Here is a 26690-nt window from a genome sequence, read left to right on the forward strand (position 1 = left end):
CTTTTACAAGAATATTATATTCAATATGTAACCTGCTCTTTATTAAACTCTTCCTCTCTATTTATATTCATCACCCAAAAAGTTTGGAATTTTTTTTTTTTGCTAAAATTGTCTTTCTGCTTACCTTGAACACTATAATAACCTAATTAGTATATGTGTTTGACATTTTGAGGTGTAAACACACCAGTTTCTAATGGAAGGATAAATTCTGCTTAATGTCTCTACAGTGAGAAGTGCCCATTTTTAGGAGACCCACCTAATCTCTATATACTTCACAAAGCAAAATTCTGTTTGGGGAAATTGGAAAAGTAGGGTATTTTATGGGTATTAAATATTTATCTCCTCTTTAGTTTAGGAGATAACAATTATTTCTCCACAGGAATGTCCCTTTAGTTTTAGGGATAAAGAAATCATTTCTATATAGAAATTTCCTAGTTTGAGACTCCAGTCTCATGATGTCAACTCTAGAGAAATTGCTCTTGAAAGGTAAAATCACCAAGTCACTTTACAACCTCTTTTTAAAAAATTGTCTTCAGGTTTATCTTAACATGAATTTCATTAAATTATTAATCGAAAGTCTAGGTTGCGAGCACATTTAGTCAGGTCTCTTCTGACCATATGTAAACACATATGCTTCAGATTTAAAAAAAAATGCTTAAGGGCAGCTAGGTGGCACAGTGGATAAAGCACCAGCCCTGGATTCAGGGGGACCTGAGTTCAAATATGGCCTCAGACATTTGACACTTAACTAGTTGTGTGACCCTGGGCAAGTCACTTAACCCTCATTGCCTTGCCCCGCCCCCACCTCCAATGCTTTAAAAGTATTAAGGGGTAATCTAGCTAAGTGCAAATTGGGATTCCATTTTAAAATGGATCTTCTCCACAAATGGAACATGCCATAAAAACACTGCCTAAATGAATTATTCTGAAATTGTTTTGAATAATTCCACTTGGTTTATTCCTGCCTAATATATTATAAATTTATACCTATGTATGCATAATGTGGCATAGTAGGAAAATTGTATTGGATTTCCAGTGTCTTGACTTTTCACTTACTGGCTATATTGGTCACTTTAATCTCTCGAGGCCTCAGTTTCCTCAACTGTAAAATGAGAGGGAATAAACTGCTTCATCTCTAAGGTCTTTTCTGGCTTTAAAATTATATTATCCTATGTCTATGTTATTTAAGTTTGTTGGGAGCAGTATTGCAATTCAATTTGATAAGCATTTATTAAGTGCCAACTCTAAGCAGTGCCCTGTGCTAAGCAGTAGAGATATGAAGGCAAACATGACTACCAAACTCTGTCCTCAAGAATTTATATTATGCTGGGGAGATACTAATTAAAAGTAGTCATCCCCTTTGACCTAAAAATCTCATTCCTGGATGTTTTACATGATTACACATATATAAGTTACATTAAATTGCTTACTATCTCAGGGAGCAGAGAGGGGATGGAGGGAGGGATAGAATTTGGAACTCAAAACTTCTAAAAAATGTTAAAATTTATTTTGGGGGGAAATTGGGGGAAAATATTAAAAAAAAACTTTAAAAATCTAATTCCTGTGGACACTTGAGTACTCCAAGGATCATATAAGTGGGAAGTCACTCCACAGAGTCAGATTACCTTCCCTATGGGATTTAATAGATGGTCTATGAGAGTTCCTGGTATCTGGCTAAGAACTGAGCAGTCATCTCCTTCTTCTCCTTTATAGTACTTTTCAAAGGACAAAGCAATATTGTGGAGGCCTATATAGGAATGTATGATTGAATACCCAAGGTAAGAGTTAGTTCAATTGATGAAGAAGTGCTGGCTCATTCTAGGGCTCCTGTACACTTTAAAAACCCACAGATGTTCATTCACTCAGTATAAAACCCATCCGTTTTTAATGGCTCTGCCCTGATTTTTTGAAATGACTTGTTCTTCGACTGTATGGTAAATTTGTTCTGATCACCTGATCTTAGTCTTAGGAACCTGACTGCTTAGAAGTCCTTCACAATGTAGTCATTATCAATTCACTTCTCATTACCTTCCAGCTATTTGGAACAAAGGATCCTGGATTTATACCTAGGGCTTATCTGGTCCAATTCCCTTATTTTACAGTTGAGGAAATAAAGTCTTAGGCCAAATTACAAACTCATACAGATAACCAGGGAAGAGTCAGAATTTGGCCCTCTGATTCTAAATCCATCCATATTCCCTTGGATCACAGTAAGCATTCCACTCTTACTCAGTTCCTCACAGAACAACGAGGCTCAGAAAAGAGGACAGCAGAGTTCAAACCTCTGCACTTGAGCAGATAGCTTTCCATTATTAACATGGTTAGGCTTCCTTTTTTGAAAACTTTGCTTTAAACAAGGGATCCCTTCTTTTGACACTCAAATCTTGCATAGAGTTTGGGTTACAGGCACGTCTTTGTTTACAAACCCAGAAATGACATTAGTTGGTGGTCGGAGAGCTGGACCTGATTAGTCAAGAGACCTGAGTTTCTTTCTGCTTGGACACCAACTAACTCTGTGACCCTGACCAGGTTGGATAATTTATCTCTATCCCAGTATCCCTGTTCCAAAAATGGAGTTAATATTTTCAGTACACAGACTACAGAGTTGTTTGTAGAGGAAACACTTTGTACATTGTGATATAAATGTGGAGAGCTGGTTATAGGAGCCCTTAGCAAGAGGGAATTAAGCCAGCAGAAATAAGAAGACCTTTGGAATAAGGTACCCAGAGCTTCCTCCCTATGTTGTTTTTGTTTCCTCTATTCAATAACCTTTTGGCATTTATCTCTCTAGTGAGCAAGTTAGAAGAAGCTTGACTTTCAGTGCCTATGAAGAGATGTATTAGAGGGGCGGCTAGGTGGCATAGTGGATAGAGCACCGGCCCTGGAGTCAGGAGTACCTGAGTTCAAATCCGGCCTCAGACACTTAACACTTACTAGCTGTGTGACCCTGGGCAAGTCACTTAACCCCAATTGCCTCACTTAAAAAAAAAAAAAAAGAAATGTATTAGAGTTGACATCATAACCTCTCTCTCTGTCCCTGTGTCTCTATCTGTTTCTCTCTCTCCCCCAACCACAGATACTGATTTGTAATATGATTTTTCTCCTCTTTGCTATAATGCTTATATATCTCTATCTCAAGCAACACTCAAAAATTATCACTTTCAGATAGATTTGCATGTTTGTTCTGTGCTAGAAATTTCCCCCAGAGCTTCTACGTTTTTACTATTCTTTCTTTTTCAGGGCAATGAGGGTTAAGTGACTTACCCAGGGTCACACAGCTAGTAAGTGTCTGAGGTCACATTTGAACTCAGGTCCTCCTGAATCCAGGGCCAGTGCTCTATCCATTGTGCCACCTAGCTGGCCCTTTATTATTCTTCATTAACTACTTCTCTCTCTACCTTTGGTAGAAAGTTCCTGTTTCTTTGGAGAGATCAACCTACCTTACTATTCTTTTGGCTGATTGCTCTTTAAAGACTCCAAGAGTTGCTGCGTAGAGTAAAGAGCCAATGTCATTCCTAAATTCCTTTCCTGAGGCATCTAGCTATGTCTTTGTTTCTTCTGGTATCTCACTGGTACTTTTTACTGGTCTCAATAAACCTGGCACTTTGGTTGCCAATGCTTAATGATTTCACACCTTGGTTCTTTAATATTTGACTGGAAATTCAAGTTGCCTCTCCAGTCCTGCAAATGAATTGCCTTGAGATTTCCTTTCCTTGCACAATCTCCCAATTTATAAAATGAATGTAACTAACACATTTTGATTTGTGCCTGTGCATCAATGATCTAAGTGAAGTGGGAGGGGGAAGTGGTGCTATGGGGAAATGGTGGTGGAACTGTGTAAATCTCAAAAATTTTAAACTTGCCACGATTAGCTTCCCTATAGCATTACTGGGCCTTCTGTGTTTCCTGTCAGTATACCCATGAAAGTGCAGGTTTTCTTATACAGATCTGTGTTTTCATTGGTATAGGGAACTCCTGATGAAGAAAGCTTTTCAACTAATACAGATAAGCCACTCTTCTCCAATGACCAAATCTTAGAGAGCTTGGGTGCTAATAACTTGCCCAAGGCTCCAAAGCCAGTATGTATCAGAAGCAGGATTTGAAACACGTCTCCTATCCATTCTTTCAGGCCACCTTTCAGCTTTTAGAATGCACATTCTAAAATAGGCTTATAATGCATTCTGAAGAGGTAAAGCCAGGAAAGGTAATTAAATAGTGAAGCATACATATTGTAATACAGTTAAAATAAAATTTCTTTCTTAAAATGTAGTTATAATAGGAAATTTTCATAAAATGGTGGTTGGAGGTTCATTGTTATTCTTTTTTGTTACTTTTGGAATAGTTCACTATTATCAGAGGACATTTCCACTTCTCATGCACTTAAACTCCATCTGGTACCTGAAATTTTAATGAGTTATTTCTATTTCTTATGACCAATAAGATGAATTCTTCAATTAGAATGGATAGGATGCCACTATCAAAGGTTCAGAAGGCAGAATAAAATCTAGTTTAACTTCCCCATTACAAAACTAATCATATGTGAGGAGAGAGTTCTTAAATGACTCTTTCAAATTAAGTCTATAGAAGAAAAAATGCAGGTTCATCTTCCTTTCTGAATGGAATGAAGTCTCTCTGTAAGTGACATGTCAAGTTGGTAATGGATAATTCACTTTACTTGGTTCCTAGGAATGTATTGATTGATGGAAAGCTGAGTATATAGCTATTTGTCTGAATGCAATCTCCTACTAAGTATAAGCTATTTAGATGAACATAAAACACACCATAAAGTTTCATGTATCATAATCTTTGTAAAAATAATGCAGCACCTAGGAATGTTACTGTGCCTTTCCTCTGAAGATCTTAAAAGACTTGCACATAGATTGTGTTCTAGTCTACCTTTTGCACTAAGAGAACACTAGTGAAGCATGTCACTTTTCAGTAGGGGAAGGTTATTTTTACAATAAAGGGGGAAAACTCTTAATCTCTTCTTCTCTCTCCCCCTTTTCCCCTCTCTTTCATCTTTCTTCTTCTTCCCCTCCTCTACCTTCTCCCCAAACAAGGATCTATATTATTCAAAGAAACTTAATAAGTCTATGAGTGTCAAGTACTATCTTGGCAAAAGATTATGTCTGTTTTCTGAGCATGCACCTGGCTAAACACAAAAGGTTCATTATTACTAGGTTGGCACTTTTACGATAAATCTTTTGGCCATGGCACCACATGAAACAAAGACAAATAGAAAATGGCCCTCAATCCTTTGTGGTCCCCATTTTGCCTTTGCACTGATGATGAGAGTGGTGAAAAAAATGGCCAAAGGAATTTAAGAATCAAACAGCTCTTAGTTTGTCTTTCAACATTAACTTAGTTATACTAAATGTGACCATCAGATTCAATAACCAATGAATGTCCATGCTACCTGAAGCACCAATGACTATCAATCTTGAAACTGTATTATATCTATAAGCATCACCAGAAGACAAAAGGAAGTTGCAGCTAAATGAAAAGATGGCTCATAGATTCTCTAAAAGTCAAATAAAGGAGTTGTTGTTTATCATGCCTACATAAAGACATTTCATTGGATATTTGGCAATATTATGATAAATATCCCCCCCAAAAAAGACCATGATGAAAATAATTGCAGTATGTACAATAGCATCTGTGCAGACTCAATTAGACCCTCTAAACTAAAGCAAAATCAACTTTGATTATTGGTGACTATAATGCAAATTAGGGCATAGGTGAGGATAGTGAAAACATATTGGAAAGAGTAAGTAATTAGAAGGTCAAAATACTTGTGTACTACAAAGAAACTCAGTGTATATATACCTGAATTTTTTTCACCAAAGAATAGAAAGGTGCTAGGCATGGCAAGTGTTAAATAGCATTGCCAAAAAAAAGAAACTGATTATATTTTGACAGGGAGAAAACAAGTGATTACTGATGTGGTAGTCATTCTTGAATTAGTTATATTTGTATAGTCAGATAATGGACTTATTAGAGAAAATATTAAAATTAATACAAAGCTAGAAGAAAGATTAAAAGGAAAATGAAGACATTGCATACAATTAAAAGAAGCCAAACCTGACTGATTACACAAAATTATTGACACTGAAAAATGAGCAATGGGATGAATAAAGGTCATTGATACTGATTATAACAATTACATCGAAAAAATTTAAGAAATTTAAATCAACTCCCAAAATGAGGTTACCAAAAGAGCCTAAAAATGGCCACAGTAAACACTCTATTTGCCATTTGGAGAGAGCTGGCAGTCAAGAGGAACACTGCTACAAAAAAATCTTACAGAGAAGGATGGTAGAAGATTCTAAGCAGTATTTCCTCATAAACCAATAAGAAGTAATGTGAGGAAAAACAATTCAAAGAAAGCTTAGGAAAAGCCCCATCAAGGATGGTCATCTGGTGGAAACTTAAGAATAGAACTAGAAAGAGAACAATAAAGAGACGGAAGATGGAAAAGATCTACAGAAAATTTTACAGCAAACTCCTTTTTCACCATCCAAGAGAGTGGAGCCACTATATTTGGACTCTTTACACTGTAGTCCTGAATATGTTTACAGAAGAATTGAAAATGGTATTGAAGAAAACAATATAGGAAAAGGGTTGGACTAGACCAAATATATACAGATGGTGTCTATAGTAAAGGAGACACAGTTTTGAGGACACTGGATTCTTGAGAAATCTGAAGGAAAACATAACAACAATGTGGATAAGAGTTCAGATCTCTCAGGGCTGTTGTGAGGATCAAATGAGATAATAACCTAAAGTACTTTGCAAAAATCAAACTGCTATATAAATGCTAGCCATCCTCCTCCTCCTCCCCTTCCATCCTCTATCCTCTTCCATCCATCCCCATCTTTCTCCATCCTCCATCATCATCATCATCATCCCATCAGCATCATCCCCTAGGGAAAAGTATTGTTTTTAAGTTGGCACATAACTGCCTCAGCATCCCTCAGTCTGGTGTCACCAACCATCACTACTTTTCTCTTCTTCCTTTAACACTTCTTGGATGATCTCCTACTTCACTGTACCCATGGGTCCATTTGATCATTCCTTGGAAGAAAAGCAACTGTTCCTCCAATAGAGTTCTCCTTCCCAGAAAGTGCTTCAAAACTGTTCCTTAACTCCATTTTCAGAGCCCCCACCTTCTTCCCTTCCTACTTTATGTATGAAATACCAGTTCACCTCAACTCCAGACATAGGTCAGAGTTCATCCCTATTTCTGGTCATTTTTATCTTGGTTTGCATGCTGAAGCCTTTCTTCTAATGCTTTGCCTTCTGCACAAGAACATAATTCTATATTGTTCTCCGGTTCCTTAAAAATCAAACCTGGCATCCATATCTGTATTCTACAACCATTCAAATCAGTCAAGATGAGTCGTATAGCTGCAAACACTTATTGATGAGTTGATTTGTTAAAACTTTTCAACCAGTTGCTATAGTGTCACATAAACCCAGCCTGAGAATGTAATATATTAGGGAAAAGATGATTCTTAAGGGAATCCGTGTCTCATTGTACTTTCTAAATTTTGTTCAGGATTGAAATCAAATTTAGAAGTTGCTTTGAGATAGGACAGTATACTTGTGAAATATTTCTTAGTTGTGATAGTAAATACTCGAGCTCTTCTGGGCCTCTCTTAAGAGATTTATGGACAGATAGGTGAAAAGAATTTCATAGACGTTTGTAGCTCTGTTTCTACTTTTTTGTGATTCACTTGTCACTAGCAAAAAAAGCTCCAATTTTCATAAAATTATTTCCTTGAAAATTGGCCATCATTTGGCTGTTCAAGGCTACACTTTGGGGACCGTCAAGAAGGAGCAATGTCAGGCTAATTGCACTAATAATATGGCCTAGACTGATAGCTTTGATCTTGGGAACAATCTGCAATCCATGCTACTTTGATGTTTCACACAATGGAAGAATAAATATTTTCCGTGTACTCCATGATTGGGCTCTATGCAATCTAATTAAGATGAAGGTCAATTAATAGAAAATGAAGTCTTAACTCCAAAAGTCAGGAAAGAGGTAGATGATATTGGTGAGCGTATATGTGCATAAAAGAAGTGAACTAACCTAATTATGAACTTATATAAACACTCAGAGAAAATGCCTTTCATCTGAAAAAGTCCCAAAGCATTTTCTAGCATAGAAAATTTTAATTTGTCTCTGAAACTATAAAGAGTCTGTCTGTCCACTCCTCTCATTCCTTTTCCCTATTCTTTTCCCTCTCTCTTCTCTCTCTCTTTTCTCTTTCTTCTCTCTATTGGAGAATAATAATGATATTTCATAAGAGTCAAGAGTGCTACAAAAAAGTATAGATTTACGGTACCTCAAGTGTCATCAAATACAGATCCTCTTTCCTAGAACATCAGTTCCTTGGACATATAAGACAGAAAGGTGCCAATTCTATTTTGAAGCATCTGTCATGAAGGGGATTTCATAACCTCCCTCAGGGGCTGTTCCCCAAACTCCAGATAAGTGCAATTGTATGGTGACTATAACAAAGCAGAAAGTAATCGAGCTAGAGTAGAAATCTACTTTCATAGACTTCAGAATGGGAATTCAGTGACTGTACAAAAGGGCAGGCCTGGGCAGCTAGATTATCCTGTCACAAGGTAAAAGTTTGTGATAGAGATATCTCAGTAGAAAGATGTTTCTTTTTGTACAGCGTAGGTGAATTTTTAAAAAATGCTTTCCTGGGTGACATATCACAGGATTCTATTCCCCTTCCTCTTTCACTCATTTTTATTTTCTAAACTTATTTTAAAAAAAATTTCTAAACTTGTCATTACAAAAGCTCAAAGTGCTTTTATGTATTTATTTTCCTACAAATGCATATTAGTGAACCTTGCTAACACAATTTCTAGACATTCTGATGAAATGATGACTAATATTGAATTATCAAACAACCCACAACCTTTATGATGAAAATGACAGTGGTACCTAAACAGAGAAAGTTAAGAGACTACATCAAAATCTCATAGTCATTTGGGCATTCAGCACTAACCCAGTATCATATTTTAAATCTATAACCCTACATACTTAGTTACTGATTGAAAAAATGTGTTATAATCAAAATAAAATCACTTATATGTTATCCTTTGGAGAGAGATATAGCCTCTGACTACCATAAAAACTGGGGAAATCTTAGTTTCCAGGTTTGTTCTGTCCATGTTCGTAACCATCTGATCTGTACGCTGAACCATTAAAAAATATGGCAGGCCAATATGTAATTATATTTATTTTATTTTATTTTATTTTATTTTATACACACATACATATCACACTTCTGAAGAGTCTGGAGGGAGAGGGAAGAAGACACCTGAGATTGAGATGCTCATGAACCATTTTGTAAATTCCTATTTTTACTAATTATTCTTGCTAACTAGGTGCTAAGCTTAGCTGTATCTAGTTGCTGAATTTAAATTTTGGCACCCAGGGACAAAGGTCCAATCATTCAACCTTATTTGTGGCTCTCAAAAACCAAAGCAAACAACCAAACAACAACAACAAACCGCTTAGTGATTATCTTGGCTGAGATACTCTATCAGAGCTAAAGACCACATTTTACCATTGGAAAATCTGAATGTCCAGCTCTGACCAAAATAGAATTTGTTTAATATGAAATTCCCTTGGCTATTGTTATCTGGAACCTTTAGAAATTACTTCTTCAAATCTCTCTGTTAATTGCATCTGTGATTCATATATAACATACTCACAGTTCACAGTGACCTTGACTTGTTTGACATCTGCTGAGGAAACCTCATTGGCAGCTTTGCACTCATATTTGCCTGACTGTTCCCTTGTGATGCCAAGGATCTCCAGGTACTCTTCTTCTCCTTCAAATTCTCTTCCTAAAAAACAGATAGATCAATGAATAACATTTATACAAGCAAAAACCCCATATATAATTATGTTAACCAGACCACATTCTTGGGAGGTATCAAGCTCATGTTGTCTCTCTAAGAAACAATTCTAGCAAATTTCTAGTAAATTCTAATAAAATTCAAGCTCATTGAGAGGAGCTACTTTTCCCTTTTTGTCTGTGTATCTCTGGCACCTAGTGTGATGTCTTGTGTAGAGCAGGTAGAAGGTATTTGTTGATTGAAGTGAATTTAACTGAATCCCATGTGAATATATGTACTAGTTAAATCCATACTCCATATTTCCTCTTTCATACCACTGCATGTATACTCTGTTCACATTGCTTCCATAAAGTTCTGGTGATAAGACATACTTTTGAAACTGCCACTAACTCTACTGCTCAATATTAAACCATGTCACCAATCAATTAAAAAAAAACATTTCTTATTAAATATCTATTATGATGTTCAAAGGTACTGAGCTAGTAGATTTTGGGGATATAAAAATTAAAAATAGATGTCTCTGTCTTCTAGGAGTTTACACTTCATTGGGGGAATGTAAGTTATAACATGTACATAAACATGATACAAAGAACATGGAGGAGAGAGGGAGAACAATAACCACCAGGCAAATGAAGAAGGCAGGATGGATGCAGTCTCTGAGCTGGTCCTTGAGGGAATACAGAGATTCCAAGAAGCAGATTCCAGGAATGCTAAATGAACAGCATTAGGAGGTGATATATTGACTTCAGGAACATTTAGAAGTCCAGTTTACTTGGAATGTAGAGTTTCAGAAGGAAAGTAGTATGTCATAAAGCTGGAAAGTACTTAGCACAGTGCCTGTCACATAACAGTTACTTAATAAATGAATGTTGTTGTTTTTTTGTTTTGTTTTGTTTTGTGGGGCAATGAGGGTTAAGTGACTTGCCCAGGGTCACAAAGCAAGTAAGTGTCAAGTGTCTGAGGCCAGATTTAAACTCAGGTCCTCCTGAATCCAGGGCCGATGCTTAATCCACTGCACCACCTAGCTGCCCCCTTAATAAATGAATGTTGACTTCACTTAACTCATCTTGACTTGAACAGGTAGACAGATAGGAGGTTGTGGAGGGCTTTGAATGTCAGGCTTTAAATGAATTTGTATTTGATTCCATTGAGGAGGGGGAGCCACAGAAAAATGTTGATCAGAGGTGTAACCTGATTAGACCTTTGCCTTAAAAAGATTATTTTGACCATTATGTGCAATGGGGAAGGGAAAGGCTAGGAGCAGGGAGCACTAATTATAGTTTTATAACAATTGCCTATAGCAGTAGTCTAGGCAAGATGCAATGAAGGCCTGGGCTAAGCTGGTGGTTGTATGCATGGGGAAAAGGGGGAAGAAGCAAGACATGAGAAGGAGGTAGATTTAATAACCTTGACAACATGAAAAAATGTGCATAGTGAGGGAGAAGCTGGTATCAAAGATCGAAAACCTGGATGACCCAACGGATGGCAATACCATCCAGATTCATTTCATACCCCTGATCAAGTTGAAGGACAAGATATTAATGGGATGTGGGTACTTTGCAACACATTAAGGGTGCCAAGGGGTGAGCTACTCACAGCTTATCTGGTGATGAGTGGTAACTAGAAATATGAAATCTTAAAAGTTGTGAAATTAGACACATCGATCTTCTCTAAGGAATGAGTCTCCTCTCTATTCTTGCCCTTCTCAAAACATGGAACTGATTGATTAATGGGCACCTTAGAAATGGGATAAGAGATAAGATAAAGGAAAGAGAGATGGCAGGAGGGAACTCTCTATATAAAACATATAGAAGGACAGATAGGAAAGATTCACTTCCCCAAAAGGCTGATATTCTAGAATAAGTGGGGAAAAGTTATAACTAGAGTTTTTTGGAGAGTTAGAAGAAAGGTAGAGTGGGGTAAAGAGCTTAACCCTGCCACACGATCCAAATTATATAGACACAGGGTTGCTTGTGGTCATAAAAAAAATGAATGCCAATAATCAGTAGCTATTTTCATATATTGCAAGATGTTTTCCTTTCTAGGACATTCCCTCATGGTCACATACAAATAATTGTTAGCCAACAAAGAAGCATATGCTGTGCCTAGTGTGCAGGCCAAGTCCATTAACTAGATTAACCCGGACATTCAAAATCAGCAGAGACAGAACCTTTTGAGTAGTACACCATAGATCAAGGTCAGGGAATACAGACGACCATAAATTCTCTTTGTCATAAAGTCCTTTGTCAAGACTGCCTCTTAAGTAGACTTTATTCTAAATTATCTTGCAGTGTGAAGTTAATAATGCACAAATAGAAATATTTCAATATATAAAAAGATTATTATATATAAAAACTGTGAACTTATATTACATTTAATTTTAAAAAATATATCTATATCTACATCAATATATCTAATAGCTTAAAATTGAAGGAAAAAATTTTTAAAGATTGAAGGAAAGGGGCAGCTAGGCGGCGCAGTGGATAGAGTACCAGCCCTGGAGTCAGGAGTACCTGAGTTCAAATCTGGCCTCAGACACTTAACACTTACTAGCTGTGTGACCCTGGGCAAGTCACTTAACCCCAATTGCCTCACTAAAAAAAAAAAAAAATTGAAGGAAGATTTTGGGAATCCATGTATACTTATGTGTAGATGTGTGTATGTATATGTGAATGTATGTATTTGTGAATATATATGAATGTGTATATTTGTTGTTGAGTTTTTTCAGTTGTGTCTGACTCTTTACGACACCATTTAGGGTTTTCTTGTCAAAGATACTGGAGTAGTTTGCCATTTCCTTCTCCAGTTTATTTTACAGATGAAGAAAGTGAGGCAAACAAGGTTAAGTGACTTGTGTAAGGTCACACAGCTAGTAAGTACCTTAAGCCACATTTGAACTCAGGTCCTCCTGACTCCAGGGCCAGCATTCTATCCACTGTGCCACCTAGCTGACCCTGCATCTGTATATATGTACATTTATAATTTAATAAGGTAATAACAAATTTGTTCTATTTGTGTTCTTGCCTATATTTCTTTTTGCTTTCTTCTATGACTTAAAAAATGCTCCATTGGGGGCAGCTAGGTAGTGCAGTGGATAAAGCACCAGCCCTGGATTCAGAAGGACCTGAGTTCAAATCTAACCTCAGACACTTGACACTTACTAGCTGTGTGACCCTGGGTAAGTCACTTAACACTCATTGCCCCGCCCCCCCAAACAGCTGCAAACCTGTAAATAAAATAAATCCCTGACAAATTAAAAATAACAGCTAATATTTTAAAATAAAATGCTTCATTGACGTTCTAGTTTTTTACATATTTTGTTATCCATTAACTCACCTCTCCCACTCTCCCTTATAACAAATATGTATGGTTAAGCAAAATCAAATCAATATGTAGGCCATATATTCGCTCCCATGGATTTAATGACCTCATGATGGATACTGCTCCTCAAATCTACCTACTGCCTGAAACTCTCTGCCAATATCCAACCTTGTATCTCCAGCTGCCTTTGATCCCAGTGGGCTCACTATACTAATGTTGGACTTCATGTAGATAATGATTGGCATTAACCTTACTCCAGCTCAGAACTCTTCAACTCAAGGGAACCACTAGTCTTGGTCTTTCACCAGAGCAAGAATTATAGGCATGCATGCACCACCCTATCCAGCCAAGATTTACCTTAAGTTGCAATCCTTAACTGTCCATTTCTTCATTTGTCAAAATCTCCCCCAGACTGGTGGAATACCGTGTATCCATTAATATGTTAGAAAAATCTTCAATTGCATGTTCTCCCCTAAAATGTTCCACTATTGTGCTTCCCCTATGCTTAAAGTCTCACATTTATATTTAATTACATTCCTTGGCATCCCCCATCAATCCACAGTGATTTGGGGCAAAATGCCTTATTGTGACCTGAGTTCCAAATTAAGCTATGGATACCAGACTCAATTTCAACAACCTCATCCCAAAGGCAGTGTCAGCACTAGCTGAAGCACATAAACCCTACTTGGGTGAGTAGGCTTGAAAATAAGATAGTTCCCAGGAATCCTTGAGAAAGCACAAACTAGCTGCTTGAGCCTTATTCTAACTCTGTTGTATTTTCCAACCTTCCTGAGACTTCAGTAATTGGTTGATTTTTTCACTGACACTTTGTACCTTTGTTATTCTTTCCTCTACTATACAATTTACTCCCGGAGAAACAGCATGACTTGGATTAAGTGGATTTTCCTATTGTGTACCTTCCTCAATATTTTTTGTCTGCTTTCCCCTCCCCAGCATTTTAAAAATATATTATCTGGTTAGACCATGACACAGATTCTCAACATGAATCCTCCCCACTACTAGACAAAATCAGTAGGACCCAGACCCTGTTGGGCCGGAAGTTTCTTCTCACATATTAAATTACTTAGAGCACTGGACTACTTGTTGATAGGCAGACAAATATCCCTTTAAGAAGAGGATACACCTCGACTCAGAGACACAGAATACCAAGGATTCTGTGGTTACAGTCTGGGTCTGGATATCCTTTTTAACTTCCCAAAAGGCATGGTGGGGCCCTGCAAAGTTATTGTTCCTGTAAAAGATGTAGAAATACTAATATGGTGTAAATGTACTGCATTTTATGACTTCCATCTGAAGAACTGTAATTTCTTTTTGTTTTGGGCATTTCAAGCTAATTGAGCAGACAAAACTAATCCTTAATCAAAACATTACACATCTCAATTAAGTGACACCTTGTTTTTCCAATTGGTTTCATTCTCAATGTGAAAAGCAGCATATTATTATCATTTGAGTGTTGAAAATGGATTCAAGACGACCTGAGTTCAAATTCCACCTTTGACACTTATATCACTGTAACCAAATGACTTAATTTTCCTGAGCTCGTGATAGTGATAGAAGACATGAATCTGGAGGTATAGACTTCAATATCAGTTTTGTCTCTACCATCTCCCTGAGCCTTCCACACCATCTTCTCCACCTTCCCACTCATTTAAGGACCTTCCTTCCTACTTTAGTGAATAGAGACCCTTTAGCTTATTCAATTCCCCTTCTCTATATTACCACCCTCCATTCTCTCTTCCTTTATTCCAGTATCTGATGAAGTGATACTTCTCACCAAGACCAATCCTTCTCATAAATCTTTTATCACATTTCCTCCCACCGTTAGCAGATTGCCCCCACAATCATTTCCTCTCCTGATTTAATCAGTTCCTTCCCTGCTGTCCATAAAGACACCCATATTTTCTCTATCCTTAAATAATTCTCACTAGGCCCTACCATTCTCTTAAGCCACTATCCTATATTTCTTCTCTTTTTCAAAGGGAAACTCTCACAAAGCAAAAACTATCTATATTCATTGCATTTACTTATTCTCTTTTCACTTTCTTCCTAATTCTTTGTAATTTGGATTACAACCTCACCATTCCACTTTTATGGCTCTCTTCAAAGTTTCCAATTTAATTTATTATTGTCAAATTTAATGGTATTTTCTCAGTCCTCATCTTCCTTGACCTCTTTGCCTCATTTGACATTGTTGACCACCCATTCCTCTTAGATATTTTCTCTTCTGTTGGTTTTTCTTTTTTTGACAATGTTCTCTCTAGGATCTTCTCTTACCTCTCTGACCACTCTAGGCTCATTCACACTCATATCACATCTCTCTAACTGGGTGTTCCCCAAGGCTCTGTCCTGCTTCATTTTTCTGTGCCCTCTCACTTGGTGACCTAACTCACTCCTGTAGGCTTATCTTCATTATGAAAGTGACTCATAGAACTAAATTTAACCCTAGGGTTTTGGGTGTTTTTTTGGATATATTTTGTTGTTGTAGGCAATTGAAGTAAAAGTTACTTGCACAGGGTCAAACAGCTAGTAAGTGTCTGATGTTGGATTTGAATTCAGGTCCTCCTTTCTCTAGAGCTGCTGCTATATCCACCTCTAGGTTCTTTCTCTCTCTCCCCCGGCCCCTTTCCTGTGCTTCTGTCCTATATCAGGGATTGCATATTACCTACTTCAAACTAGATGTTTCCCAAATTTCTCAAACTCAACATGTCTAAAATGAAACATATCTTTCTTCTTAAAGCTACCCATCATCTGAATGTCCCTATTTTTGTCAAAGGCACCATGAACTTTACAGTCACCGAATCTGCCACTTCAGTCTTTGATTCTTCACTGTCCCTCACACCTGTATCAAATCAATTACCAGACATTATTGTCCTAATTCCACACAATGTTCTCTTTGGTTCTGTTCTGTTCTCTTTACTCATATGCATAACATTCCAGTTCAGACCCTTATCATTTCCTGCCTGCACTATTTCAATAGCTTTCTAATTGGTCCTGACTCAAGTCTACCTCCATTTTAATTTATCTTTCGGCAGATGCTAAAGTGATTCTATCCAATTTTAGCTCTGATCTTGTCATTCCCTTAACATTTAAGCCTCAAAGTTTTCTTATTTTCGCTAGGATCAAACAGAGCCTCCTCTGTTTATCATTTAAAGCCCTCTACAACCTGTCTCTAACCTACCATTCCAACACGGTTCTACATGACCACCCTTCCTGAGAGTTACAGTTCAGCCCTATTGGCCTTCCTGTTGTTCCTTACACATCACTCCAAATCACAACTTTGTGCCTTTGCACTGGTTATCTGTATTCCATTCCTGGAATGCAGCCATACTTATGCTCACCTTTTAGAATTCCTTGTTTCTTTTAAAATTCAGCTCAAACACTACCTTCTTCATGAAGCAGTTGTTTATCCCTATTCTCATTCCCTCCCAAATTACCTTGTATTCAATTTGTATATATTTTATAGGATCATAGATTGGAAGGGAACTTAGTGTCTACCTAACCAATATTTCCCTTTGTTTTAGAGATGAGGAAACTGCAGCCAAGTGGTAATTGTAAGTTATGAGCCTATATTCTTTATTTTTTTATTTATTTATTTATTTTGTGAGGCAATTGGGGTTAAGTGACTTGCCCAGGGTCACACAGCTAGTAAGTGTTAAGTGTCTGAGGCCGGACCTGAATTCAGGTCCTCCTGACCCCAGGGCCAGTGCTTTATCCACTGTGCCACCTAGCTTCCCTGAACCTATATTCTTTAACTCCAAATGCATTGCTCAATGTTTGTTTGGCCTCTTTTTCTCAGTTTCCTCAATCTGTAAAATGAGAGGGTTGGACTAATTAGACATTCAGGTGTTTTCCAACGTGAAATCTATGATACTCTGTCTATAAATTAATAAATTTTCAGCCAGAGGAGACCTTAAAGGCAATTGAGTACAACCTCAATTTTATGGATTAGGGAACTAAGACCCAAAGAAGTTAGGTTACTTGATCATGGTTATACAGCTAGCTATTGAGTGTCTGAAGCAGGATTTGAATTCAAGTCTTTCCTGACTCCAAAGCTAGCACTGTTGGTACCACAAATTCTAGATGCCTATAGGTATAAGGCATAAAGTCATAGATGGCCACTATCTGCATAATTTAGGGGTTCATTGGATCATAGATTTAGAGCTATGTAGTACCTCAAAGATTATCTGGTCCAGCCCTCTCGTTTTACAGATGAAGGAATTTAGACCCATCACTGAATAGATCCTTAAGAATTTGATATGTTTTCCTATTGCAAATCTTTCTCTTCCATTCTTACAACCTATTTTGATGATTAGTTCTCAACTCATCAATTCAATGACCATGTCTAGCCTCTTTCTTTTATCCAAACTCAATGCATTTTCTCTAGTTTACAAGAGTTTGAGCTTCTTTCTACTGCTCTATTAGCTGTTTTTCATTTTAGGATGAATCTGTCCTTACTCTTGTCCCCTAGTTCTTGGTTACAAAATTATAGCTTCAGCCTTTAGTCTCTGCCCACTTGAAGATGTTTACTAGAAATATAAGTTCAATATTTTGCATTTTGCACAACTCAGCCTATTTCCACTACCTTGCAGACCTTCTTAATTCTATTTATTTTGGAAACTGATGTTTAGTTTAAATCTTCCCTTCTCAATGTTATTTCATTTTTCGTGTTAATATCTCACTACTGGGCTAAATAACTCCTCATCCTCCCTAGTGTAAGTACCTTTCAAATTTTTGCATATAATTAGCATATCTTCCTTTTAGTTACTATTTACTTAAGCTGCACATTTTAGTTCTTTTAATATTTCCATATAGATCAGATGGAAGGCCTTCAGGCCAAGAATAGAGAATAAAGAAGCCTGTTCATTTAGCTATTATGTAGAAACAAGTCAGCCAAGAATAACCCAAAGGAAGAGGATGCCAGATGACTACAGGTGCTGGGAGCTTATGATTGCCAGGGCACAGTGCAGCTTTGAGAGTAATGACTATGTCTCTCTGGTATCTACCAATTTGTGCTATCCAAGTACACATGTTCCTTTATCAGCTAACTGAGAAACTTAAAATTCAGTGTGAACCCATATCCACAAATGCTTGTTGTTATTCAGTCATTTCAGTCATATTTGACTCTGTGATGCCATTTGGGGTTCTCTTGGCAAAGATACTGGAGTGATTTGCCATTTTCTTCTCCAGCTCATTTTGTAGGTGAGGAAACTGAGACAAATATTGTTAAATGACTTGCCCAGGGTCACACAGCTAGGAGGTGTCTGAGACCAGGTTTGAACTCATGAACATGAATCTTCTTGATTCAAAGCCCAGCGCACTATCCATTGCACCATGTAACTGTCCTTTCACAAATGCATAGTCATTGGCTTAGAAAAATTTTCTTGTGTTTCTTCTGCAGTATACTCATCTGGGAAAGAGATCAGAATATCATTTACATGCAGTGTTTTAATCTTTAACAATGTGTCCTTATTACTCACAGTTCCCTGGGACATGCTCATGGAGTTTCATCTTTTGAGAGACAAACCACCCACCACTTAACTGAATTATAGCTTTTTGCATTTTTTTTAATATTTCTGACACTGGTATGGAACTGGTAAAAAGAGACTGATGTTTGGTTATTTTCTGGTTTTTAAAGTAAACACTTTCCTACTTTTTGTTTGTTTGTTTTGAAAGAGGCAAGTCATTTTTTGGGCAGCTAGGTGGCACAGTGGATAGAATGCTGGTCCTGGAGTCAGGAAGATTCATCTTCCTTAGTTCAAATCTGGCCTCAGATATTTATTTAATGTGTGACCCTGGGCAAGTCACTTAACCTTGTTTGCCTCAGTTTCCTTACCTGTAAAGTGAACTGGAAAAGTGAATGGCAAACTACTCTGCTACATTTGTCAAGAAAACCACAAATGGGGTAACAAAGATTCCCAACAAAAACAACAAAGTAATTTTTCACTAATAAAGGGAATTATTACAAATGGAATACCAGGATTGATAATTCCATAGAAGCAAAGCATTCATGAAATAGGGACAGATACTCCCTTCTAAGTATAGTAAGGATTAAGGACATTCTTGTCCAGACAAATAGAGGGGGGATGGGAAATGTTAGTGAATGCCTTTTTCCATTTGACTCTACCTGTCCCCCAACCACTTGGAAGTGTCTGGGGATTAAACTAGCTCTTCCTTACTACCTCTTGACTTAGGAAGGCTATGGGAATTGGAGAGAGGAAGAAGTTCTGAAGTTCACGTGCAGCAGTCATATGATGTCTGGGACTGTGTAACTGAGGAGAAGGTTTGTAGAATTCTGTTCAGAAGGAAGCTCCAGAGCAGAGTCCCTTTGGGGCACTGGACTAGAATAAGATAAAGAGGATTCTAAGTGTACAGCTAGACTATCAATGGCCAAGAACTATGGATGAGGGATGGGAGAACAGACAGATCCCTGAACAATAGCTGGAGAGCTCTGGTGCCACAGGACTAAATGGGCTAGAGCAGAGCAATGCTGTTCAGATGACCCGAGGAACCATGGAAGGGAATACAAGGCTATAATACACAGGATAATACATTCATTAAGAAGCTACAGTAGCAACACAGAGGCACTCCACAGCAAGTGAACTATGATTCTGAGTGCTTGAGATGTTCTCAGAGCCTCAGGAGGTGGGTTTGCTAATAGCAGAATTATATTTTCTAGGGGCTCTGATATAAATTCTCTTTGTTTCCCTTAACCTGGGAAATACGCAATATTTATACTTCCCGCCTTGTTACCCTGTGTGCTTGTTAGGGGGATTGGTGCCTCTACCCTTGAAGAGAAAGTACGTCAGAAAATGAAGTTTCCAGATTGTTGGAGGGTGTGGGGTGTGGAAAGTCAGAGAAATGAAAAATTTTCCTTGTGTTTTCAGGCCCTTATTAAGAGGAGATCTCTGATAAATGGTTGTATAAACATTAGCCAGTTTTAGAATAGTTATCCCTTTTTAACATATTTATTCATCCCACCTCCCACCCAATACATATTAAATACGCATATATACATATCTATGCACATTCACATACACAGTCATTTTCAAGGAGTCCCATAAACTTCACTGGTTTGCTTTTTTATGAATATGTGTTGAGGAAAGTAGTGATAGATGAACAGAAGCAAGCTATCAAACTCTACCTTTAAAAAATGGTAGAAAAAAGGATTACAAATCAATAATGCCATTTGAAGTTTTCTGTAGTAACTTCAAATGCTGAAGCCAAGTTTCTGTTCTTACATCACTTTTCATGTTGTTGATTTTTTCCTAAGGACATGTTCACTGGCTCCTCTTTTCACTCCTCCCCAACATTGTACAATATATTCACCAGCAACAATCAAAAAAGAAATAAAAGCAAAGAAGGTTGTGATAGTGTACTATTTGTATTTCCAGCAGGGATACCTCTTCCCCTCAAGTCCTTTGAAGTTTGTTTTCTCAGCTTCACAACCTTATTCAGAGTTCCTTTTGTGTCTTGCAGTTATACTATGCCATGGTTGAAAAATCTTGTTATAGTCAAGTGAGATGGGTGAAGGGTGGTAAATGGTATATGATTAAGAGGGTAATGTGGACCAATTGGGACCAATCAAAGTGGAAAATTAGGGAGAGAAATTAAAGAAATATTTTAAGAGATATGGGCTAATGGGTAAAGTGGAAAAATAAGGAAGGGTTAAAATGAGGGGAGTTAATGGGATTAGTCCTTGTTAGGACATTAAACCAAGAAGAATTCTCTATGCTAGAGAGTGAACATCAGGGTGGGGAAAGGATGAGGAGGGAGGGAGGGAAGGAGGGAGGGGGGCATGCTAGTACTATATGGGTAGGTGGAGAGGGGCAAACCGCTTCATGAAAGCATGGAAATAATCATTGTTTAAACAGCAAAGCACAAGAGGGTGTGGATGGTGTAAATTGGCTTCATGCCTTCTGTAGACCCAGGGGGTTCTAGTTAGTAGCCAAAAAACCAGGGCAAGCACAATGGTAGGAAGATTCAAAACTGGCTCTGATTCCATGAAAGAGAATGAGACAAGTGATGAGGAACACCTGGCATTATTTTCCTGGCATCTACAAAAACCAAATTCATTATGGTTTGCATTTTCATTTTTACATACAGACAGTCAGCTGGTAGCTATAATTTGAGACTGTAGGCTTCATTTCTGTTTGATTTTCTGCCTCAGGGTCATGGCATTTTAAAATTTAATTTTCCTTCACAATTCATTCCTCCCAACTTGGTCAGATTTCTTAGAGTTCTGTTTGTCCTTCATAATTCTAAACTAAAAGTTAAATTTTCAGGATAGGCTATTCCTCATGGTCCCTTGCATGTTTCCACCCAATAGATGTGAGCTCCTTGAAAGAAGGGGATAATCTTTTGTTTGTTGATTTGTTTTGTTTCTCTATGCCCAGTACCTTAATAAATGCTTGTTGGATATGATCGGATTAGAATCGGATCAGGAGGAAACAATGGAAGAGTCAACCTCCTGAAAAAGCAGTAGTTCAGGGAGAAGTCTGCCACTGGAAAAGCCTTCAGAAATTAGAGTCTTGTCATGGCTGATGAGTCAAGGTCTTGAACATTATTGCAGAAATCAGATGGGCTCTAGCATCTGAGCATAGAATTAAAGAGTGGCAAATGAGATAAATAACTACCATGATTGAAATATACCCTAAGTAGTAGCTACCAGTTGCTACTGTTCAATCACTACAGGGTAATAAGAAAGTGGCAATGTTTGAGATATTTGATTAAACCAGTCATCCCAGCAATTAAAAATGTACGTTAAGCACTCAGTACATTGAGTAAAACAGGAGAGGTAAAAGAGCAAATATTATACTATATATAAAACTAAAACCAACAAAACAAAAAAGAATTTGGAACTTTAGTAGGTAGTGCACACTGGATTTGGATCTAGAAGGATCTGGATTCAAATCCGACCTCAGTCACTTACTAGTTGTGTTTTACTTACTGGCAAATTAGGCAGCACTATGGGTAGACTGTTGGCCCTTGAATCAAGAAGACCTCAGTTCAAATCCAGCTCATACACTTATTAACTGTGTTACCCCAAGGCAAGTTAACTTCTATCTATCTTATTTTCCTCCTATGAAAAATAGGATAACAATAGTATCTACCTCACAGGGAAAGGATAACTTAGAGAATATTTGTAAAGTTCGTAAACCATAAAACATTATGTAAATTCTATTAGTTTGTAAATATTATTAGCTTCTTTGTGCCTCAGTTTCCTCATCTGTAAATGGATATTAGATTTTTTGGACTCTAAGCTCATTTCCAGTTCTAAATTTCTTATCCTCTTAATTCACAATCAAGGTTGTTGAAAGAGTACGATTACAAATGAAAATACTGAAGTAGTAGCATAGTTGGTAAGAGCAAATTATGATCCAACCTGAAAAATATAAATGTTGAGGCACCAACAAATTATAAATACAATGAGAAACAAAGCATTATTAACTAAGGAAGAAGCATGGATAAGTTAAGTTTTTAGTTGGGATTTGAAGAAGCTGGAGGACACAGAGGGATAGAAAGGATGAGGGAGAAGAATGAGAGGGTAAATCATCCTGGGGTAAGACTTCATTGAATTTGTATTGAACACAGGCCTCCTGTTTAAGAGTAAGCATAAAAGAAGCTAATGAAATGGTAGAAGACAGCTGGGAAAAGGCTTTAGAAGAGTTATACTGTAGAGAAGAGGATGCCTTCCCCCTGCTAATTATTTCTTATTTATCCTGTATAGCATCCTTTGTATATATTTGTTTGCATATAGATTATATAATCCCCCACTGGATCATAAACTGCTTCTTTTTTTCCCAGGGCAATGAGGGTTAAGTGACTTGCCCAGGGTCACACAGCTAGTAATATTCAAGTGGCTGAGGTCGAATTTGAACTCAGGTCCTCCTGAATCCAGGGCCAGTGATTTATCCACTGCACCACCTATCTGCCCTCGGATCATAAGCTTCTGAGGCAGGGACTCTCTTTTGCTTCTTTTTATGTCCCTAGTACTTAGCACAGTGCCTAATACAAAGTAGGTGCTTAACAAAGATTCATTATTGATTGGTGTCCCTTTCAGTTCTAAAGACAAAGGATGGATCCGGGTGGCATTATGGAAATTTGTAAAGCTACGCAGATGAACATATCGATATGCCAAGATTTCGTGGGTCAGTAAGCTCCACAGACTCACAATATTTATAACTCAGTTGTAGAAAGTTGCTTGACACTCACGTAGATTTTTCTATATCACACAGTGGTATCTGAGGTGGATCGAAACATAAGTTTTCCTCACTTATCCACCATATTCGGTTGCCCTGACTCTGAATGCGATAGAGGATATGTGTATGCAAATGAGATTCTGATGATCATTTTACACTGTGAGCCTCTAGGACAAGGAAAGGAAGGAGAAGTTGTCTGTGATGACCACAGAAAGGCAAAATTAGAAAGGAGTATCTATTTGTCATGGGAATCAATGAGAGCAGTTGGTAGAGTTTTAAATTTGTGATTTCAATTGTTACTGTGACATCCTACTGAAAAATATTCTGTGAGGGACCAAGACCTGGGGATATGGAGCTAGGAAAAGTTAAGATTGACATCTATAAATGCAGGATGATTAAAATCACTTGACTGGATTAGTTCACCAAAGGATGTTCTTTATAGAGGAGTGTATTCCATAATGTCACAGAACAAATACCTCATATTATGCCCTATAAACTCACACACACACACACACCACACGCACCGCACATGTAATTAATTTACATATCACGTGAATTATGAATAGTAAGTACTTACTAAATGGATGCTGAGTATATGAATGAAAGAAGGAATGAATGAATGATGAATGAATGAATGAATCTATCTTTGAGAAACAACATAGTGCAATGGACAGGACACTGCCTTGGATTCAAATCCTTTCTCAGTCATTTATCATCGTGTTACTCTGGGCATGTCACTCAACTTCTCTTACTTCAGTTTTCTCATCTCTAAAAGAATGGTTAGGACTCAAGAGTGTGATGGAACCAGCTTGTGCTTTTGAGATTTAACTATTACATTTCCATATGAGCATTCATACCACAGAAATCACCAAAATGCTATAAATTAGGATCTGATTGTTTGTTGATTTGCTAGACTTAAGGCAAGGGTCGAAAAAAAATGTTAAAAATACAGATATACTTAAAGGTGGTCTGCATACAATTCTCTATGAGAGACATGTTAACATTTATCAGCATACTCCTGCTGGACTTAATGATCTTCAAGGTTACCTTCTAGCTCTAAATTTATGACCTTATGATAAGAGTAAATATGAACAAAAAATTTCCATATTGTAAAGCAGCATGGTGTAATGGTAATATTGCTGAACTTGGACTGAGGAGGTCATAGGTTTCAATTCCTGACATTGCTGAAATACAAGACCATGAGTAAGTCACTTAGCTTTTCCAAGACTTAGTTTTTTATTTGGATGATAGAATAATGTTTGTACTATGTAGTCCATACAATTGTAATGAGGAAAGTCCTTTGTAAACCGTAAAGCCTACACAATGCCAATTGGTCATTACAAAATAATACCTCTGGGGCAGCTAGTGGTGCCGTGGATAAAGCACTGGCCCTGAATTCAGGAGGACTGAGTTCAAATCTGACCTCAGACACTCAACACTTACTAGCTGTGTGATCCTGGGAAAGTCACTTAACCCTCATTGCCCCATCCCCCCCCCCAAATCTGTAACAGAATAATTACCTTTGTTCACTACCACCCCTACTCAAATTCCATTGGCTCCCTCTTATCTACAGTATTAAATATCAGATCCTGTTTGTCTTTTAAAACTCTTCACAATCTGGCCTCTTCCTTTCTTTCCCATCTTCTTATACTTGATTAGCTTCCATATACTCAGTGATCTAGTGACAGTAACTTCCTTCCTGTTCCTTGAATGTGACACTCCATTTCTGGATTCCATACCCTTTCATTGGCTTTCCCTCTTGTTAGATCTCCCTCTCTCCTCTATTTTGTGAAAGCTTTTCTCATGATTCAACCCCATGCTACCTTCAGTAGGTAATTCTGGGTCCCTCATATTGCAAGTACCTTTTCTCTGAGATTACCCTTTCATTTACTCTGCAATATCTTCTCTACATGCAATTGTTTGATACTGTATTCTCCATTAGACTGTGAGTTGCTTTAAGTAAAGATCACATTTTTTGCCTTATTTTGTATCCCCAGAACTTGGCAGAATACCTGGTGCATAATTAGCACTTTATAGATACATGGTGACTGAACTGATATCTTATATGGAATAAACAATTATCAAATAAGTAAAATTGGAATGAAAATCCAAATGAAATCAAATGAGTTTTGGAGTGTATTGTAGTTGAGGTTGGGGGCAGAAAGCAGCTCTCTAATTTAAGACAAGATTGGAATCAATGCAAAGAACTAGGAATAACAGATCTTTCAGTGTTATCACAAATCTGTAGGGCATCCCCTGGCGTTATTAGTGATGCCTGCCATAAGGAAGGATTAAATATCAAAAGAAAAGAGAGCAGCAGTTGCCTTTTTTGAAAGCCACAGAAATCAATTGGCATTTTTAAAAAAATGTGTTAAATAAGCTCAGCGAGGCAACTAAACCAAAGAAGAAGCAGAGTTTTCCAGGCAAGTCTTTGGAAGGCAACTAAAATGGAGAACCCTACCTAACATTTCACTCATCCATTATGGTTTCTTGTGTGATACCTTGACCTTATTTGTACTTACCTACTCATTCCTTGACTGCTATGATGGGACAATGAGTTGTGTGGACTACTTACTCTTTTTTTTTTTTTTTGCAGGGCAATGGGGGTTAAGTGACTTGCCCAGGGTCACACAGCTAGTAAGTGTCAAGTGTCTGAGGCCGGATTTGAACTCAGGGAGTCCTGAATCCAGGACTGGTGCTTTATCCACTGCGCCACCTAGCCGCCCCTTGACTACTTACTTTTAGCATAGTTATAAGATGTTTTCTTGCTTGAAGTCAGTGGACGTCAAACAATGAGAGGGGGAAAATGGAAGTGGGATAGAGTTGGTTCAAGCAGAAGATGATATTTGGGAATTTTCCATTGAAAACAAAATGGATAACCTATCACGTAAGAGATGCCATAAGTAATAGAACTGGGGACAACTAGGTAGCGCAGTGGATAAAGTATTGGCCCTAGATTCAGGAGGACCTGAGTTCAAATCCGGTCTCAGACACTTACTAGCTATGTGACCCTGGGCAAGTCACTTAACCCTCATTGCCCTGCAAAAGACAAAAAAAAAAACCCCAACATAAGTAACAAAACTCAGTTTGAAGCATATTTTAATGCCCAGATTCTTTATGGGAAACAGGGTACCAGTTTTTCCTTGAAAGCTCTAAGCAGGTGTAAGAAAGGCACCCTATATGTCTCTATCTCAATAATTAAAAGAGAGACTGGACTTCTAAAATGTAATAAATCACCCAGAGGGATGAACTCAGTATGAA

At 37.6% G+C, this 26690-nt stretch overlaps 1 protein-coding gene across 1 annotated transcript in view; it reads right to left on the bottom strand.

Moving 5' to 3' along the window:
* LOC122746158 (limbic system associated membrane protein) overlaps nt 1–26690 on the bottom strand; it is an 842374-nt gene that overhangs the window by 58219 nt on the left and 757465 nt on the right. The window contains 1 exon segment of the mRNA XM_043991624.1: nt 9742–9876. Within this exon segment, the coding sequence (XP_043847559.1) occupies nt 9742–9876 (135 nt within the window).

The sequence above is a fragment of the Dromiciops gliroides genome, chromosome 3, assembly GCF_019393635.1.
Source record: "Dromiciops gliroides isolate mDroGli1 chromosome 3, mDroGli1.pri, whole genome shotgun sequence".
Taxonomy (NCBI): domain Eukaryota; kingdom Metazoa; phylum Chordata; class Mammalia; order Microbiotheria; family Microbiotheriidae; genus Dromiciops; species Dromiciops gliroides.